The sequence below is a fragment of the Magnolia sinica genome, chromosome 4, assembly GCF_029962835.1.
Source record: "Magnolia sinica isolate HGM2019 chromosome 4, MsV1, whole genome shotgun sequence".
In the NCBI taxonomy this organism is placed as follows: Eukaryota; Viridiplantae; Streptophyta; class Magnoliopsida; order Magnoliales; family Magnoliaceae; genus Magnolia; species Magnolia sinica.
The window spans coordinates 99,971,566-99,990,812 of record NC_080576.1 but is presented as its reverse complement, the minus strand read 5'-3'; the positions used below and the strand labels follow the sequence as shown (position 1 = coordinate 99,990,812).

The following is a 19,247-nucleotide window of genomic DNA, read 5'->3' as shown; positions in this document are numbered from 1 at the left end:
TAATGAAATATGAATTATAACATAAACAAAAGCATACTATGAAAATGAAATGAAAGTCATTGATGCATTGCACCTTTAACCTCTATCAACATTACATAGAAGTACATATTACATCCGTTTCAAGTTTCAACAAATTAACAATAATTTTTAACCTAACCTCATTCACGTTATTGTTGTCGCATGTGCAATCTCATCTTGAGACTCGTTCTCCTTATCATCATTCTCCTCAATATCAAAACTATTACCTCCTTAAATCAGACACAACTAATGGCATGTGTACAAATTAATGCTTCAACTATTTTTTATGAAAAATAGCTTCGATGCTTGCTCACAACCCTACTCCCCGTGCTAAAAGCAGATTTTAATACCACTATTGAAATTGGAATTAACAATATGTCACGTGTCATCGCCGATAGTGTAAGGTATTTTGCTTCACTAACTCTCAACTTCCACCACTCCAAAACATCGAAGTCTGAATCCTGGCCTCTAACGATTGGCTCTTTGAGATACAAGTCTAACTCTGATTCTTTCGTGTCATTATATGTATCTTCTTGTGCTAAAAGACATATATTCATCATCGAGCATATTGTCATCACTAGTAGAAACAACAGTATCTCTAACTTCTTTATCACTTGTTGGGGTTGTGTATGCATTGTACAATTTTTCGATTACGTCACGAACCTTGAAGGTTTCGGTTATTGCCCTTTGATCAGAATAAATCTTCATAAAAATAAACTTAACATAGCACATCTTACACAGAGGATCAAGAACAACCACTAAGGCCATTAGCAAATGACATTCATCCCAGTACCTATCGAACTTCATTTGCATACCAAGTGTCGTAAGTTGTAGAAAATATGGACCGTCACTGACACTTTTTCTTAAGGTTTCCTTGATCTTCTAAACAGATAGAAGAAACATATTTGTTGTGGGATACTTATTTCCAGAAAATATATTTGTACAGTCATAAAAAAATTCTTGAGAAACTTGTGAACTGCTTTTGCTTTGCTCCAATCATCTTAAATAGGCAACCAAGAATATGTTCTATCACGCACCGCATATTCAGAAAATGTGAGTTCCAATTCTACGGCCGAATCTAACATTTCAAAAGTCAAATTCCAACGTGTGCATACATCTAACTTCAACATTTTTTGAGTCTTCACATTTAAACGTTAGACTATATCACTCCGTATACTCAATTTTAAAGGTAACCCCCTTATGTGTTTTACACTCTCCCTTATGTTCTCTATAGTTCGGTCAATTGTTTCCAGCCCTTCTTGTACAATTAGGTTTAATATGTGGACACAACACCAAACCTGAAATATTTTTCCCTCAAAAAATAAATTGTTGGTTGCCTTGAACTGGTTACATAATAATGAAATCACACTATCATTTGTTGAAGCATATCTAAAGTTATCGAAGAGATTGTATTTTCAATGCCCCAATCTCGTATACAGTTATAAATGCAATCTGAAATAACCAAACCAGTATGAGGAGGACAATGACGGAAGTTCAAAATTTTCTTACAAAGTTTACAATCTTTATCAACATTGTGTAGTGAATAAAATATATCCCTTTCTTTGATTATGCGCCATCCACAAATCAGAAGTCAAACTTATTCTTAAGACTGACGTCAAAACTGCTTTCAGTTTTATTTTCTTACTTGTATACATCTTCATGCACTCCCTCTTCGCAATAGTGCGGGAGGCCTTCTCGACTTGAGGATTAAGGAATTTACTGTATCCCATGAAAACTTTTCTCTCTATCATTCTAAATGATTTTTCATCAACGATCACAAGTCTTGCATACCACTCTTTCAGCTTCTCTTTTTCAAACTTATAAGTAGAAAGTTTACCTTGAGACTCGACCCCTTCATATTTACTAAATTAAAGCAACTATTGGCCTGGAATTTAGATTTTTGGTCTCTCTTTGAACAACTTTGCCTATGTCTGTTCAAATGAGTAGTTGACCCCCAGGATTCTTACTGTATAATGATTTGCAGTGCATACATTTAATCTTCAACACATCATTAACTAGAACTTATTCAAAGTCATCTAACACAACTGACTTTTTCTTTCCTTTGGTTGCAGTCAGTGTTTTAAATATCGACGATATCAGCTGATATATCCCACGATATATCTTGTATCCCAACTATGCGATACAAAACGCACAGGTAGTGCCTGTATATCCCACCTATTTGATCCAGTGAGCGTTTTCAATTTTCAATTTATGTTTTTGTTTTAAATCACGATAAACCAATGTCAAATGGTTACGAATCTATGATTCTTCATTTTTCCGTAAAAAATTATGGATTTGGAACTTCGATTTCGAGATTTGGGGGAGATGGGTCAAGTTGCGAAAAATGGAGAAAAATCAAAATTTCTCAATTTCCCACAAATCAGCTGCGATCTTTGTATCCAAAAACAAAATTAAACATGTATGTAACTTGATCTGGCTATTCTTCTTTTGCTTTTAAATGTATTGCTTATATGCCCATACATGTCTTCTTACGTTTATAAATTATATGAATAGACTTTGAATATAATTGGATCAGTTCGGTTGGAAAGCACATATGTTGGGACCCCATACAAAGGAAACCCCAATTATGTGCACATTTTTTTTTGTAATATTTTGATTTATAAGTGTGTATTGATATCTTTTTCAACAATCCCTAAAATTTCATTGAAAAATTCGACCAATTTTCCAATGTTCCCATGTTTCCCAACAATAGCGATACATTACATGATGCAACCGATATATCCCATGCGATAACCGATATTTATCCGTATCTCAAGGGTGCGATACATTACGTGATAACGATATTTAAAACATTGGTTGCAGTTGCAACTGAAGACCCCTCTCCCTCCACAATAAGAGGAGATGTGGCCGACGCACTGGCACCAAGGGTAGTTGGGATTTCCTCACTAGCCATTTATAAATATAAAGATAAAAAACTAACTTTTAGGCACTTATCAACACAAGTGGTGTCTACTTAAATGCCTTTTAAATTTTCTAAAATTTCCTAAGTGTCTAAATTAATCACTCATTCAATGTTAAATAGATTGTAATGCTTTCATTTTTCAATTTAAATGTCACGCCAAAGTTTCGGTAACATCTACCCTTATCTCTCCAGATATATTAATCATGTATTTGATTTTCACGTCAACTATCCATATAAAGTGTGGATATTTGATGACGAAAACAAATGCAAGAAATATATCCAAAGAGAAGATGAGTGACGAACCGAAACAAGCATATGCATTTAAATTAGAATAAATGAAAACATTCTTATTTATCCAACATTGAACTGTCCAAAAATGGGACAATTTGAGAATTTCTATGCCTCCAAAAACACACTGAATGTATGTCTGGCAACATAGAAATCCTCGAATGGAAAACTAATTATCCTATACCACAACAATAAAACATTTTTTTTTAAATGTAACTGACCGAATAATAACAATAAAATTAATTTAACATTAACATTGACATTAACAATAACAAAAAAATAACATTAACAATTACATTAATTTAACAATATAACATTTAAAATCACATAATTGATAAATGATAACTACCAATAACATTATAACAATATGTCAATAACAATAACAATATATTATTAAGTTATTTACAATCTAAATTCTAACATTAACATATGTGAATCACTTACCAATCTAGCATTAATATATATAATAATATTAATATATTATAATATATTTATCATACAATAAGTGAGAGAGGGTAGGGTTTTGTTTTTTTAAATTGGTATTTATATCAACTCACTGAGCCGAGCCGAGCCGAGTTCAAGTTATGGACCGATTCAAGTCGAGTCGAGCTCAGGCCAGCTCAAACTCGACTCAAAATTTTGTCCAACTCAAAAAATCAGCTCAACTCGGCTCGAACTCAGTTTCGAACGAAGTCGAATCGAGCTTTTCCAAGTCTAGTTGAGCGAGTTAATCGAGCTAACTCGGTTCATGTACAGCTCTAATGGTAAGCGTTCAATCTCCATTGCTTCCTGTGGTGTGGTCCACTTTAGCCTTAAAATGCCTCATTTTTGGACTCATGCCCTAAAATGATCTTCCAGAATGAATGGACGGATTGGATAAAACATATACATCAAGGTGGACCCCACAGAGCTCGTGTAGGACCGTCCGTCTTGAGCTAACGCGACGCACCCGCGTCTGTAAAAAGGCTTTCGAAGCCAATTTTCGAAACACTGCAAACACCAAAGGGTTCTAGACCTTTCGAAACCCTAAAATCTCTCCAAAAAATTCCTAAAATCCCTCGATCAAACCCAAATCTCCAGAGGTTCTGCAGATTTCTTGCTGAAATCTCCTTTGCAATTTGAATCGAGTATCTATTCGAAAAAAACAAAAAAAAAAAAGGAAAATCAAGATTTTGTGAAACTTACAGTACACCGCTGTGGATCAATCGAGTGGCCCACCAAATTCTACTTCTGATCACGCAATCTCCTTCTACAGGTATCGAAATCCTCTAGATTGAATGGTTTTCCCTATTTTTCGATTTTGTCGGTAATTACGTAAGCCCGACATTGATTGCACTTTTATCATTGCAATTATCGTTGAATGGTTGTTGGCTACAGCCTACAGTAGGCCCGTGAGTCCCTGACAGAGCCAATGGTAGATCTGTGAGTCTGGGATAAAATCCGCACATTAAGGGATAAAATCCGCACATAAAACAAGATAGTATCATCAATAATATCAATGATATCGCAAAAAATCATGTGATATCGTACGTATATCACACAATATTTTCTGAGGGATTTCCAACAGGTTGTGTCGTTGGCCAGCGATAACGACAATATCAATCAATATTACGAACACTGGTTCCAGATATAGGTACACCAGTATCCGACCGGAACTTGCCCCTTTGACATTCCTAGCACGGGCTTCATCTATTAAGACGATGCGAAAACCACTGACTATCTTCTTTGGCATTGTAATCAGTCTAGAAGCATTTGGGAATACTTTATGCATCTTTTTGCATTGATAGAGTCATGCTACAAAAATCGGTAAGACGTTTAATTCTTGATCAACTGAACTTTTTTTGAAAGATGGGATTTTATTGGTACAAAGCCAAAAACGAAAACAAAGAAAAGAAAAAACATAACTAGAACCAAAGAAAAACAGACAAAGGAAAAAACCTAGAAGAAGCTACCACAAGCCTAGAGAGCTAAAGATACAACAACGACCAGCCCCATTGGTTGGGAAAACCCAAATACAAAACCCCGCTAGAGGATGCTCCCTTTCGCCATTTGGAACATTTGGCTTGAGAGGAAACAAAGAATCCTTAGAGAGGACAAGACATCCATTGCAAGGCTTATCGAGATAATTGAAGCTACGCTTACTCACTGGAGCCTTGGTAGGAAAATTTTGGGGCTTATATTAATGATTTTATTCATCCGCGAAATGTCACCGTTGAGTTTGAGGAGAGAAAAAGGATAGTAAAGGCCGTTTAAAGGGCTTGTCCATCAGGTGTGATAAAGTTGAACCTTAACAGGAATCCGGGTCTGGCAAGTATTGTTAGCGCTACAAAAATGAGAAGGGATGAGGTAGTATACTCGCTTTCAAGATTGAGAAAGATCAAAGACTCTACAAAAGCGTAAGCTAGAGACCTTTCAATGGGACTTTGGATTATTAAGGGCCTGTTTGGGAGCATGGATTTGGAATCCTCCCATTGTGTTTGGCACCCTGGATCCAGAATCCCCTATAATCCAAAAGTAGCTACACATGGTATATTTACAAGGGTTTGAATTTAATTACTAAATCAACTTTAACATCTCTAATTAGTGTAGGTATGTAATGTTTGACACAATGGTTGTAATAAGCCCGTTGAAATATATACTTAGCTTGAAAATGATGAAATTCCAAGTCTCGGATGGGCCACGAGCACAGGATCACATCCGTGTGACTAACCAACGATTTTTAACCATTGATTTACATGGACAATGTTTGGATGACACAGATTATCCTATTAAAGTAATTATAGTGATGCAGTTGATAATCTGATTGTTTTGGGATATCATCAGTGGGCCATGTGCCCAATAGATTAGTAGCCTAGTGACACACATGTTACACATGCAACTCTTGGAAGGATTTTAGATGTAATCCAAGCTTCCACCTTGGATTTGAAGCCCCCTCTTTGAGAGGATTTGAAACCCCCAGTTACTTTATGGTGCCAAACATATCAGTGGATTTGAAATCCCCTCAAATTCCCCCAAATCCATGGTGCTAAACGACCCCTAAAAGACAATTTCAGTGAAGATATAATGTGGAGATTGACTTGGTGGATGTTATTTCTCTAGACAAGTAAAAGAACAAGAAGCTGAGGCAGTTGAGGACATTTCTGATCCTGTTCTCAATTTAAAAGCAATGTTGTGTCCTAGGAGATGCTAATCAGGTAGCAGTCTCTAAGCTAAATATGCTGCATTTAGAGATACTTTATTTGGGCACTCTCTGCCCCCTTTGCAATGTTTGTTCCATTTAATAATTTGGTTATTTATATTTTTTGAAAAGTATTTGACTGCTTCATTTAGGCCCCTTTGTATTCTTTTTTGTTGGCAACATAGTTAATTTCACTTTCTAAAAATATTAAGGACCATCCTAGTACTGTAATAATAACATCAACAGAAGCTTCTAACTTGAAGGAAGTGTAAGTATAAAATATTTTCTAGCAACCGATAATGAAAAATGCAGAAGAATCAAACCTGGATAGAAGTCAATATAGCTGCAACATCATATATAGGACTCCACTGATTCTGTAAGATATCCAAACAAATGCTTCCGTCTGCATAGACTGGTCAAATCCATAAACACATTGTTAGAGCCCACGAGGCATGATTTGAACTTACAGGAACTTGCCTGCATGCCTAAAACAGCAAAACGTGTCTTAAAACTGAACACCGTACTTCAACAATCAATATGCGAAAGCAATTTCATCATCCATATGGGTAAAGAGTACAAACAGGCCAAGCTGGAGCTTGAACAAGCTAAAACCCAGAGGCCCCCAGCTGGGAAAAGGGAATGAGTTTTCAGGCCAGGTAACTAATTGGACTGTATCTAGGCTTGTGATTGCCGAATGCCTGGTAGGAAGGCCCTACATGCTGTGAGCCTGGTCCAGGTAACCTCAAGCACCAGAACACTATGAACCTCAGCCTGGCCCAGTTGCATCACCCATATGAGACAATGAGAAGGCAATTAGGCCACCATTTAATGTCTGAACTTACTGTTTGGATGGAACATTCGCGAGACAAATCGAACGGTTGGAGGCTTATTAGGATAATCCTCTGAACACTGCAGTGTCATCCTAAACGTACCTGAAGATCCCAAAAGGGGATTAGATGCTAAAAAACACAGTCAAATTATAGATATCACAAAAGATTTTTTTTTAATCAACTAAATTTACTAAAGAAAGGAGCAGAGCATAAAATTCAACATCCTTCAATCATGAAGCCCAATCCACTCCGATTGAGTCATCCCTTCAGTAAACAAATCCTCGAGAACAATGCCCTGAAGAAGCTAATCGACTGCTCACCTTCACTAACACCTAGCCCACAGTTTCAGACATGTCATTGCATGTCCTGTCGTTTCTTTCCTTCCAAACTAATCTGATCACCCCTTAAAGGCAGAATTTCCAAAGGGTACGACCCTTTGTGACCATCCAACTAGGGCATCAACCAAGCTATTGCTAATTGGTTGAAAACCCACCCACCAAAAGCCTCTGCAACAAACCCACAATTACTGAACCGAAAATCCACCTTTTTTGGGTTCCCCAAACACAAGATGCATCGACTGACAATAAGCTGATCTGTTCCTTAGGTGTTCAATAATCAGCACTCACCACCTTATCAGTATCACACTTTGCCACCTGCCAAAATATCCACTCTCGAAGATTCATGAATGACCAAAGCCCACCCATTGGTGCTTCCACCCACCTTCCACCCAAATTTTATTAATTGACCAAAATAAAATTTGTCAAATCAACAATTCTAAACCCAAACCCAATCCAATAAGTTGTTCTACATGAAATTTGTTGGTGTATTTGACCTTGTGTATGCTGCACAAATAAAACCTTCCAAGTTCCAAACAGAGCAGCAAAGTTCCGAAACCAAAAAAAACAAAAAACAAAAACAAAAACAAAAACAAAAACAAAAAAAACAAAAACAAAACAGAAAAAAAAAAATGGTCTGGGAAAACAGCCAAATGGGAACTCTGCCTATATTTGCAACGCTCATTGCCCCCTTTTGCAGGAGAGGCAGTTTGGAACGCGTGAAAGGCCATTCAGCAATATAGCCATTTGGGCAAACAGGCATTCTGCTCATTGTAAACATAGAAACGTCCAAACAAGCAATAAATTTTAACCCTCAACAAAAGATAAGGTTGGAAAACTCTCCAAACTGACTTGTGAGTTGTGACTCATCTGAGTCAACCCATGATTAAGCAAAACTAACTCAAAAAGTAAGAAAACTCATCCTATACGGGGAAAAAAAAAACTCGACTCTTATGAGGTTTTTTAAAAAAAAATTACTCGACTCTCCCAATTTGAAAGGGACTCCTCCAACTCGTTCTTCATGTTGAGCAGCAGTAATCAATGACAATAGTCACCCGCCAAGAAGAACCAATGTTTGGCCCCTCATAGAGGGAAAAGAGGAGATGAATCCTATGCATATGAAGATTGAAGGACGTCAAGGGAGGAACCTACTCACAACTAGTGCGGCTAATCTAATTTTAAGAATCCTTTTCAATCCAAGTTGAAGTACGAATACAATGTTTGAACATTCAACGACTAGACTAGTGACTCACCTGGGTCAACTCATGTTTGAAAACAATGAGTCAAAAAAAGAAGCATTGCCTTAAAGAAAAATGACTTGATTTATTAAGATCTTTGTAGACTTCCATACTCATGACTTATTCTCCATGGTTGGAGAGTGCTAAACTGCTAATCAACCACTACAGCAACCCGAAGGAAAGAACAAATATTCGGTCCCTGATGTAGGGGAGATGTGATGCACGACATGAAATTTAAATATAATATGCAAGATTTAAGGCTTAAAGATCATACTAATTTAGAAACAATCAAAAAAATTCCACATCCCACATAAGATCAAGCATTCAACAAGAGGAATCTACGAGGGTCCAAGCCTACACATGTTAGGGCTGGATCAATTAAAAATTATAGACCAAACAATGATCAATGGAGAGTAGATTCATCCACACATGCAAAGGATTATTTTCTCAATCGAAGGGATTCATATGTTTCAATTCAGGCAACCCTAGGGTTGTAAAAGGGGAATAGAACTTGGGATTTAGGATAATCTAGGGTTAAGGTTAGGGAAATAGGGTGAGAAAAGAGTGAAATAGAGGAAATAAACGAACCCAATGTGACCCACACGTGTGGACAGCGGCTGGGGCCCACGAATTTGAAATCGGCCAACTTGGGTCTGGTCGGCAAGGGGAGATCTACCTTCATGCCAAATTTCAAGACGATCGGATGTCCGGTTTGTGCACGGTGCTCCGCCGAAGTTTCAACCCTCCTGCAGGGCCTGATTCTACAAATCTGTCGTAGAGGAAAGATTATCTGCAAAAAGAGATGGATTTGAAGACGAGATGGCTGTGGGAGATGATGAATATTGAGGGTAGGAGGTGGGGGCGATTTGAAATGGATGTGGCTTCGTACCCACGGTAGCAAGCCCTTCGAAGAAGGGAGGATTTCGCACTCAATTAGATTTTCACAACTCAGAAAATTAGAGAAGCAGGAAAACGCATAATTTTATTAGTAATATTCAATGAAAAAAAAACCTACAAGGGGTTGCTATTTATAAGAAAAACCTATACCCCAAAAGTCGCGCGATGTGTGCACCCTATTACTTAGAGACGAAGTAACAAAAATAACAACTAACCAAAACAATCTAAACCGTCCATGATATTCCTAATAACAATAATAAGCAAAACTCAAAGTACTAGATCATCTAGCGTAGTGGGTCACGATCATGAGATCCAATGGTGGGATCCACATGACGATTGGGTCCACTCCAAGGAACCGAAACACAATCTTCTAACTAGGAAGTCCTCCCTGTACATCGTCATCGATCTAGATCGATGGTGGGGCCCTCCTCCTCTTTGCGTACGTGAGTAGGTGGGGCGTGCGTGTGCGCGAGATGTCCCCATCAAGATGAATCTCATGCATATGACAATTGAAAGACTTCAGTAGGGAAGGAACCTATTAACAAAGTCTCCCTTCTATTCAAGTTGAAGCACGTGTGGTGAATGGAAGTTTGATATGTTTAAGCAAAAATTGAGTCAGAGAGTCAAAGAACTCTTCCTACGCCGGGAAAAAAAACAGACTTAGTCGTCTGAGTTTTGCCAGTTCTTATCATAACTCATGACTCTCTTGAGTTAAAAGGAACTCATCCAAGTCATTCCTTGTGATTGGAGAGATCTTTCTTCCCCCTACATCCTCCCAAGCTAGGAAAAAAAGATTGGATAATGCCAGGCATCACCTAAAAAATCTCAAAACAACTGAAGAATCCTCACCAAATCTCAGAAGTGGAGCCACAATGCATGAAAAGGTACTCCATAATCTCCCCACCATGAAGAGAGAATACATGCATTGGGGATAATTAAATTTCTACTTTTCAAGTGATTAATGGTGAGAACTTTATCCCTTCCCACCAACCAGCTGAAAGCAACAATCCTAAGATTGCCCAGGATCTTCCAGATGAACGCAAGCTACCAACTACCCCCTTGCCACCCCTACCAACAGAGAGTAAAAGAACTCAACTGAAATCTCTCAATTCTCTTGGACTGAAAGAGTTAAGAAGGTCGAAGGACATACTATAGTTGCACGAAGCGTGAAGTGAAGCAGCAACAAAGTCAAGTGTCAGAGCAAAGAATCATCTCTTTGAAAATGTAAACAAGCATAAATAAGTATGAAGTGGGAGCGAGAGCGAAAGCCCAAAGCAGGGATTTGAAACAGGAGTGGCACCTAGTTAGAACTTGGAACAATTCTCCAACTAAGGAACAGACACCAAACACCTTGGGTCCCAAACCATATATAAACTTGGGGGGCATAGCATCCTTGTCACTTGTCGGGATTGCCTGGTGACCTTGCCACCAGGGATATCCTTGGTGGCAGGCACTATGGAGCCCACTGATGTATGTGTTTTATCCACGCCGTCCATCGTTATGCCAACTCATTTTAGGGCATGAGCCCAAAAATGGAGTAGATCCAAAGCTCGAGTGGACCACACCACAGGAAATAGTGGTGATTGAACACCCACCATTAAAAACTTTTTGGGGGCCACAAAAGTTTTAGATCAAGCTGATATTTCTGTTTTCCCTTCATCCAGGTCTGTGCGACCTTATGAACAGGTTGGATGGAAAATAAACATCATGGTGGGCCCAAGGAAGGTTTCAATGGTGGGTGTCATTATCCCCACTATTTCATGTGGTGTGGTCCACTTGATCATTGGATCTGCTTCATTTTTTGGCTCATGCCCTAAAATGAGCTAGCAAAAAGGATGGCAGCATGGATATAAAACACATACATCATTGTGGGCCCCACAACGCCTGCCACTAGGGATATCCTTGGTAGTAAGGTCACCAGTGAATCCACTTCCGATGGGGGGACCATAACACATGGCTTGGGAGTCGCACCAAATGTCTTACCAGAACCTAGTACATTAATCGGCATTGACAAATACAACCATAGTTTTCAAGTTGTTTTTAATGCTACAAATTGCTTTCTAAAAGCAAGATGCCCTATAGAGGGGAGTCACTCATGAACAATTCACATGCACATGAACCATGTTTGCTTCCAAAGCAACCTCCTAAGCAATGCTGGATGCATGAATTTTGAAGATCTAACCCTCACACCTCCTAAGCTCTTCGGCCTTCAAAATTTGCCTGTTCCAGGAGAGATGGTATTTATGCTTATCAATGGTTCCTTTCCCCAAGAAAGTCCTTTGGACTTTTATTTCCAACCTACCAATCACCACAAACCAAGCATTTACATGGGGATATGAAATAAATCGCATACTCAAGAGAGCCAAGCTGAAGAATGATACGCAACCCCAAAAGATAAATATCTTCTTTTTAGCCCAACAACTTTCTTTCAACCCTCTTCACCACCTCATCCCATGAGTGGATAGGAGCTTACCCATACAGAGGGAGGCCCATGTAAGTTGAAGGGAGAAAATCCACTTTGCAATTGAATCTTTCGGCTAGCCAACTATATGTTTTTTTTTTTTACACTCTTACGCACACGCACCACATATGCACTCAAACCCATGACCCCAGTGTTGAAACACACGGTGTTTGCCACTAAGCCATGAGATGGGTCCATGGTATACAAAAACGGTTATGTAACGGTAACGGCCATAACCGTTACACGTTATGAGGCCGAAACAGTTGTAGCGGCCGTTACAGGAGGGAAAAAAAAAAAGCTGTCCATAACGATGTTGAAACAAGTTTTTTCTAAAAATAAAAATAAAAAAGACCGTAACTGTTGTAACAGCCCTTATCGTAATGGTAATGGCGGTAGCTGTTACGGCTATCATTACCGTTATGGAACACCTTGGAAGGGTCCCGGCTAGCCGAACTGTCTTCCTAGTCCAACCAAATTCCCATCATTTCGCTTTTTTAGAGATTAATCTTTAATCCCAATACTGCTTCAGAGCATCCAAACCACCATGCACATATTTCCCACCTATTGCTTGTTTCCTTCTCAAAATTGAACTATGTTATCCACAAATTGAAGGTGGAAGATGACAATGTTTGTTTTCCACTTTAAACCCATTAATAAGACTTTCATCATCAGCTTTGACTAACATCCTACTGAGAACCTCGGTTGACGAACATGGTTCATGCGCCGCTAATGTAGCGGCTTGTCAAGCATTTGACAAACTCACCCCATCCAATCACCACAAAAGAAATAGAGAGGTCAAACTTGACAATCTACAATCGCCCTCAAAATTCATTAACAAATGCAAGCAATGTACTGTATATAATTTTTCTGACAAACCGTTCCCACAACTAAAAGTTAATAAAGTTCAAGTTCAACAGTTTAACACTTTTCTGAGTCCATAATAACTGACGTACCAATGAAAGCAATCCCATAGAATACAAGTCAAAAGTAACCTGCAAAGAAAATCCTAGAAATCCCAAGATAGTGACCTAATCTAATAGATCATATAGTAGTGGTGAAAACACAAGTCAGAAAATTAAACTGCAGAAAATGCCTCAAACAAACATCTAAAATGTAAAGACATATCCGTAGAGAAAGATAAAATTCTTATTATAAATGCACAGAAGCCAAAACCTCGATTTCTTTTTTTTTTTGGTTAAAACAATTTTATTGAAACATTTCTAGTCTTCAAAAGAGAATACGTAAAATATAAATGTAACCATAAAATGCAAACCCCATCTTTAAAACAAAAGGTAAAACAATTGCACCCATAAACAACCAATTCCAAAAGCAATTTCTATTATGAGACAACCATACAACTTTACAACCATGAACCATACACAGCTGCAAATCCATTACCTAAACAAAAAACACGGAAGGAAAATCCTTGCCATAAAAGTTTAGGAACAAGATAAACATGCCCACACCAAAATATTTAGGGGCAAAACCTAATCACTTCCACGACCAAAACCAAAAGCCCATTTCTAACTAAAAAATAAAAGCAAAAGTAACATTCACAACCATAAGCAGCCAAAGCTCAAAATCCATATCCAAAAGAGAACAAACAAAGCCAAATAACATTCACAAACATAAACAACCAAAACACAACAGCACCCAACCATAAGCAACCAACACCCAAGACCCATTTTAGTCAAGGAAAAAAAAAACACTCTGAATCATAAACAAACCAAACAAGACCCAGTTCTAACCTAAACCCAAATATATTTTTCATTAACAGTCATAAACAATCATAACCACAGTTTCCAGGTCTGCACTTTGACTCGATTTGGGTCTGGCACACAATTTGTAATTTGTGGATTCCCAATGAATCAAATTTGATTACTTCATTTTGCAGTTAATCCATCAATTTATCACCTCAATTCACCACGTATGCAAGTTCAATTTCTTCTGTTCATCGCATCTAATTGTCTAACCAGTAAACCCGCCCCAACCTGTACTCGAAGTATCCTGTTCAAACTTTCCCAAGTTCATACTTTCATCACTTCTAGCAAGCTTTGACTTTTCTGTAATTTTAAGGGTTGAGGATGGACGAATTCTTAGAGCCTTATGTGGAATAGAAAGAGAAAAGTAGGCCAACTAAGAAATGTGTTAGCATCAACTAGGGGTTACTGATTCAAATATTGGTTTGCCACAATTGTGAGCCAGCGCGCATGATTCACTCTGCTGGGAGTGTGAGAGGGAGTTTAGTGAATTCGGCGACTATGACCAAAACTAAAAACCATTTCTAAGTTAAATGAAGAAAGACGAAAGCCAAAACACTTGCAACCAAAAACAACCCAAAACCCATTTTCAACCTAGCGAAGACGCCGAAGAGAGACAAAAAACCAAACAACGCTAACAATCATAAACAAACCAAAACCCATTTCTAACCTAGAGAAGAAAGATGAAATACCCAACAACACTCACAACCATAAACAACCCAATACCCATCTCTAAGCTAACGAAGAAAGACAACACTAATAACTCACCCACAAACCAACCCAACCCAGAACCAACAGAATTCATTTCTAAATTTTAAGGGGTAGTTTGGATGGTGGTAAATGGGGCAAGTAGTAAATGATTTACTAGCAAATCATTTACTACTTGTGTTTGGATGCTCTAATTTGCTTGTAAATCATAAAAAAGCCCCCTTCTCATTTACCAGCAAAAAGGTGAGTTTTCATTTACTAGTAAATGAGGAGATGGCAACGGCTCTATTTTTTTGAATGAAAGCCTATAAAGCAGATTTCATTTACCATTTACAGGCTATCCAAACACTTTAAATGATTTACTAGTAAATCATTTGCAACTTAAAGCCTAACAGACAGGCTGTAAATCATTTACAGCCTTTTAGTGATTTACTAAGAAATCACTTACAACGCAAACCATTTACCACCATGCAAATGACCCCTAAGACAACCTATTTTCAATCCAACAAGGAGAAACAAAAAATTCACAACTGCAAACAACCAAAACTCAACACTCCAAGAATCCATTTTCTATGAGAACCTGTTTCTAAAAATCCAACTCAAGAAAACAAAAACCCAATAATATTCACAACCATAAACAGCCCATCAAAACCAAACCCAATTTCTCGTAAATTCACAATCAGAAACAACTCAAAACCCAGCACTAATTTCACGATCATTTATAAAGATTCACTTTATTGACTTGTTCTTTCAACAAAAACTAAAATTCAACCCTGATTTCTAATTTAACAAAGAAAAAAACTAAAACCCGATGAAACGAAATCCAAAACAACCCAAAACCCCTTATTTAAATTCCAGACTCTGCCTGATTGAAAGGAGCACCCTTTTCTTCCTATTCTTGATATTACTGTGTAGCATTGTATTACAAAAAGTGGAAAGAAAGGGTGCCTTTATCAATCAAGGTGCGTATAGATATCAATTCCACAAATGAGAATCAACTAAAACGGAAAAAAAAAAAAGGAAATTTGAATATGAAAAAATGCACTCACCTCCATCCCAATGTGTATCATCGGGCCTGAAATTATTATTAAAAAAAAAAAAAGCCATATTTCAAAATTCCCGAAATATGCATATGAAATCCAAGAAAGGAAAGAAGAGATTGAAAAAGATACCCAAAGATGACAGCATTCCAGAGCATGATGTTGTTGTCTTGAGGCGCTCCGCTGATACCAGCTGGCGGATCTTGCTGCAGCCTCTTGAAATCCCTCATCAGCCTCTTCCTCGCCGGCGTCGACATTACCGGAGGCGTCACGGATTCCCCGCGGGAAATCTAACGCCTCCGATCGGAAAATCAAAGATCAGACAGACGAGATGGACTTGAGAGGCAAAAGAAAAAATAGGGAGATTGGGGGCTTTCAAAGATTCTCTCTCCCTCGGTCCTTTTAAGGGGGCGCGGGTGGGTGGATACCTGACTGTGGGGCCCACCTTGACACATTTTCCGTAAATCCACGCCGTCCATCCGTTTTATCCAAAACCCAAAGAATATCAAAATCTTAGGTGGACCACACGATAGGAATCAGTTGTGATTGACCATTAAAAACTTCTCGTCGGCCATAAAAGTTTTGGATCAATCTTATATTTGTGTAGTCCCTTTATCCAGGCATTTGGACCTTATCAACAGGTGGGATGTTAAACAAACATTCCGGTGGTCCCGGGAGTTTTTAATGGTGAAAACTCAATCACCTCTGGTACTGTCCACCGGAGTTTTCGATTGTTTTATATTTACATTCATGCACTAAGATAAGCTACGGGACCGCGTGGATATAAGGCCCATACGTCAGGGTGGTCCCCACAGTCAGAAGTCCGCCCACCTCGGTAAGCCGCGCCCTTTAATGAGTCAGAGGTCCACCGACCTCCTTAAGCCGCCCCACTAAGAAAAATCATTTAAAAATGAACACAGTTCCGTGGTCAGTATTATCCATTTATTTCAATCCAATAGTCATGAACTCTCAAAAGAAAATTTTTTAATTTTTGTTTGAAGATGATTATGGCCCACAACTACACTGACATTGTTGGTTAATTTTAAATTGTTTTATTCGGTGTGGTACATCTAGTGTTCAAATTGTCGGCGTCGCTACAAGTTTTGCTAGGCAAAGATAAAAATATAATATTGTTATCGCCGATAACTGAAAATTTAAGAAAAAAAAAAAAAAAAAAACCACAAGGAAAATGGTAGGATTTTTCAATAGAATTTCAAGACATAACTAAATGCAAATATTTTCATATTTAGAAATTAAAAAATAACAATAAATACATTACATAACTATGGGGCTCACTGTGATTTATGTGCCTTATATCCACACCGTCCATCAAATATGACAACCCCTATTAAGTCATGATATGAAAAATGAACAAAATCCAAATCTTAAGTGGACCATACCACATGAAACAAACCGTTGTGATTAAATTGCCACCACTGAAAACTTCACGGGGTCCACTGGAATGTTTATTTGCCATTCAATCTATTGATAAGGTCACAAAGACATAGATAAAGAGACCACACAAATAGAAGCTTAGTCCAAAACTTTTGTGGCCCATGAGAAGTTTTGTTGGTTGATTACCACTATTTCCCATATTATGGTCCACCTATGATTGGAATCTGCTTATGTTTTGGAGCATGCCCTAAAATGAGTTTTCAAAATAGATGGATAGAGTGGATATAAGGCACATGTGTCACAGTGGGCCCCACAGTCAGGAATTCCACCCACCTTAGTGGATCCAAAGATCCATTAAAGCTGGGACCCTGACCGTAGAGCCCACCTCGATGCTTGCATTGTATATCCATGCCGTCCATATGTTTTTCCAGCTTCAATTAGGGTGTGGTCTAATAAATGAAGAAGCAATTTCAAATGGACCATGCCACAACAAACAGTGGTCGTTGAACATCCACCATTAAAACCTTCCTAGGATCCACCATAATGCTCGTGGATTATCCAGCCTATTGTTAAGGTCAAACAAACCTGGATAGAAAAACAAGTATATTTTTGATCCAAAACTTTTGTGGCCCGTAGAATATTTTTAATGGCCAATAACCATTGTTTCGTTTGGTTTTATCTACGTGAGAACTATATTTGCTTCACTTTTTAGATCATGCCCTAATATAACGTGGAAAAATATATGCACGGCATGGATATACAATGCATGCATCGAGGTAAGCCCTATGCAAGGGCCCCACTCAAATCGTTGTTCCGTCTCATCAAAGTCCAGCAATAGAATCGGAGGCGGATTGCATGGTGTGCCAAACCACCAACCTACTTGGTGTGGTGATGTTACCAAGTTCTTAATTCCCCACCATGATGCTTGTGTTATATCCACACCATCCATTCATTTCACAAGATCATTTTCAAACATTGGCCAAAACATGAGTCAAATTCGAATCTCAAGTGCACCATACCATAGAAAAGTGGTGAGGACTGAATGTCTACCATTGAAAACTTCTCGGGGGCTTTCATATTTGGATCTACTTAAGATTTCACATCAATTCATAAAATGATCTGTAAAAATTGATGGACAACGTGGATATACAAAAAATGCATCAAAGTGGCATTGTACATTAAGGGTAATACCCACTAATGTATTACTCGCATAACACCTAATCCACTTCCCTTAATAAACAGATTGCCTATTGAGTATATGGGAGCGTACTTTGTAAATTATGTGGGGCCTACCATGACCTGGATGTCTTATCCAAACCGTCCATCATTTTTAGAAAGAAATTTTATGGAAATATACCAAGAGTTGAGCATATCAGAAGCTTATATGGACCACACCACAGGAAACATTGTGAATGAACGCCTACCATTGAAACTTCTTCGAGGCCACATAGTTTTTGAATCAAGTTGATATTTGTGTTATCCCTTCATCCTTGCCTTTGTATCTTCATGAAGAGGTTTGATAACAAATAAACATTACTATGGGCCCTAGGAAGGTTTCAACGATAGAAATCATTATTCCCACCATTTCCTGTGGTGTGGTCCACCGGTGCTTTGGATATGCTTCAATTTTGGGCTTAGCCCCTAAAATGAGTTGGAAAAAAAAGGATAGACAACATGGATAAACCACATATGTTTAAGTTGTGCCCAAGAGAGTTTACTTAGTACGATAAAGCGTACTGAATATAGAGCTGGGCCTCGAACCGAGTCTGATCGGATTGGGTCCAACTCGACTCGGTCTGAGTTCTGCATGGCTTGACCCGAACTCGGTCCGACTGAGGACTGAGTCCGGGTCATCTGACTTGAGCCGTTTCTAACCCATGTTGGCCTGAACCGATCTGAGTCTGACTTGGTCAGGAAAACCGAGTCGGATCAAATTGGGGCAGGTTTGGATCGGAGAGGGATGTCCACCCTTGATTTTTGTTGGGGTGAGGGGGACCATCGTGTTGAGTATAGGCAATCCAGGCCACATAGACCCTTCAGATATTTTGAATGGAGGGTCAGGAAAAAAACCAGGCCATTTTTCGACTCATCTTCTTCTTCTTCTTTAAATAATAATAATAATATTATTATTATTATTATTATTATTCCTTAATTTGCTTCAATGCTAGCATTATTC

At 38.3% G+C, this 19,247-nt stretch overlaps 1 protein-coding gene across 2 annotated transcripts in view; it reads right to left on the bottom strand.

Annotated features, from left to right (window-relative positions):
- LOC131243501 (ubiquitin-conjugating enzyme E2 2-like) overlaps positions 1-16,094 on the bottom strand; it is a 32,653-nt gene extending 16,559 nt beyond the window's left edge. The window contains exons 1-4 of one of the 2 annotated variants that reach the window (XM_058242892.1): positions 15,809-16,094; positions 15,686-15,711; positions 7,250-7,339; positions 6,731-6,892 (exon numbers count right to left, since the gene is read on the bottom strand). In XM_058242892.1, coding sequence (XP_058098875.1) covers positions 6,759-6,892; positions 7,250-7,339; positions 15,686-15,711; positions 15,809-15,933 — 375 coding nt within the window. In that variant the 5' untranslated portion in view covers positions 15,934-16,094 and the 3' untranslated portion in view covers positions 6,731-6,758. The remainder of the gene's footprint in view (positions 1-6,730; positions 6,893-7,249; positions 7,340-15,685; positions 15,712-15,808) is intronic. The other variant, XM_058242891.1, reaches the window with a different exon arrangement.
- Between the last annotated feature and the right edge of the window lie 3,153 nt (positions 16,095-19,247).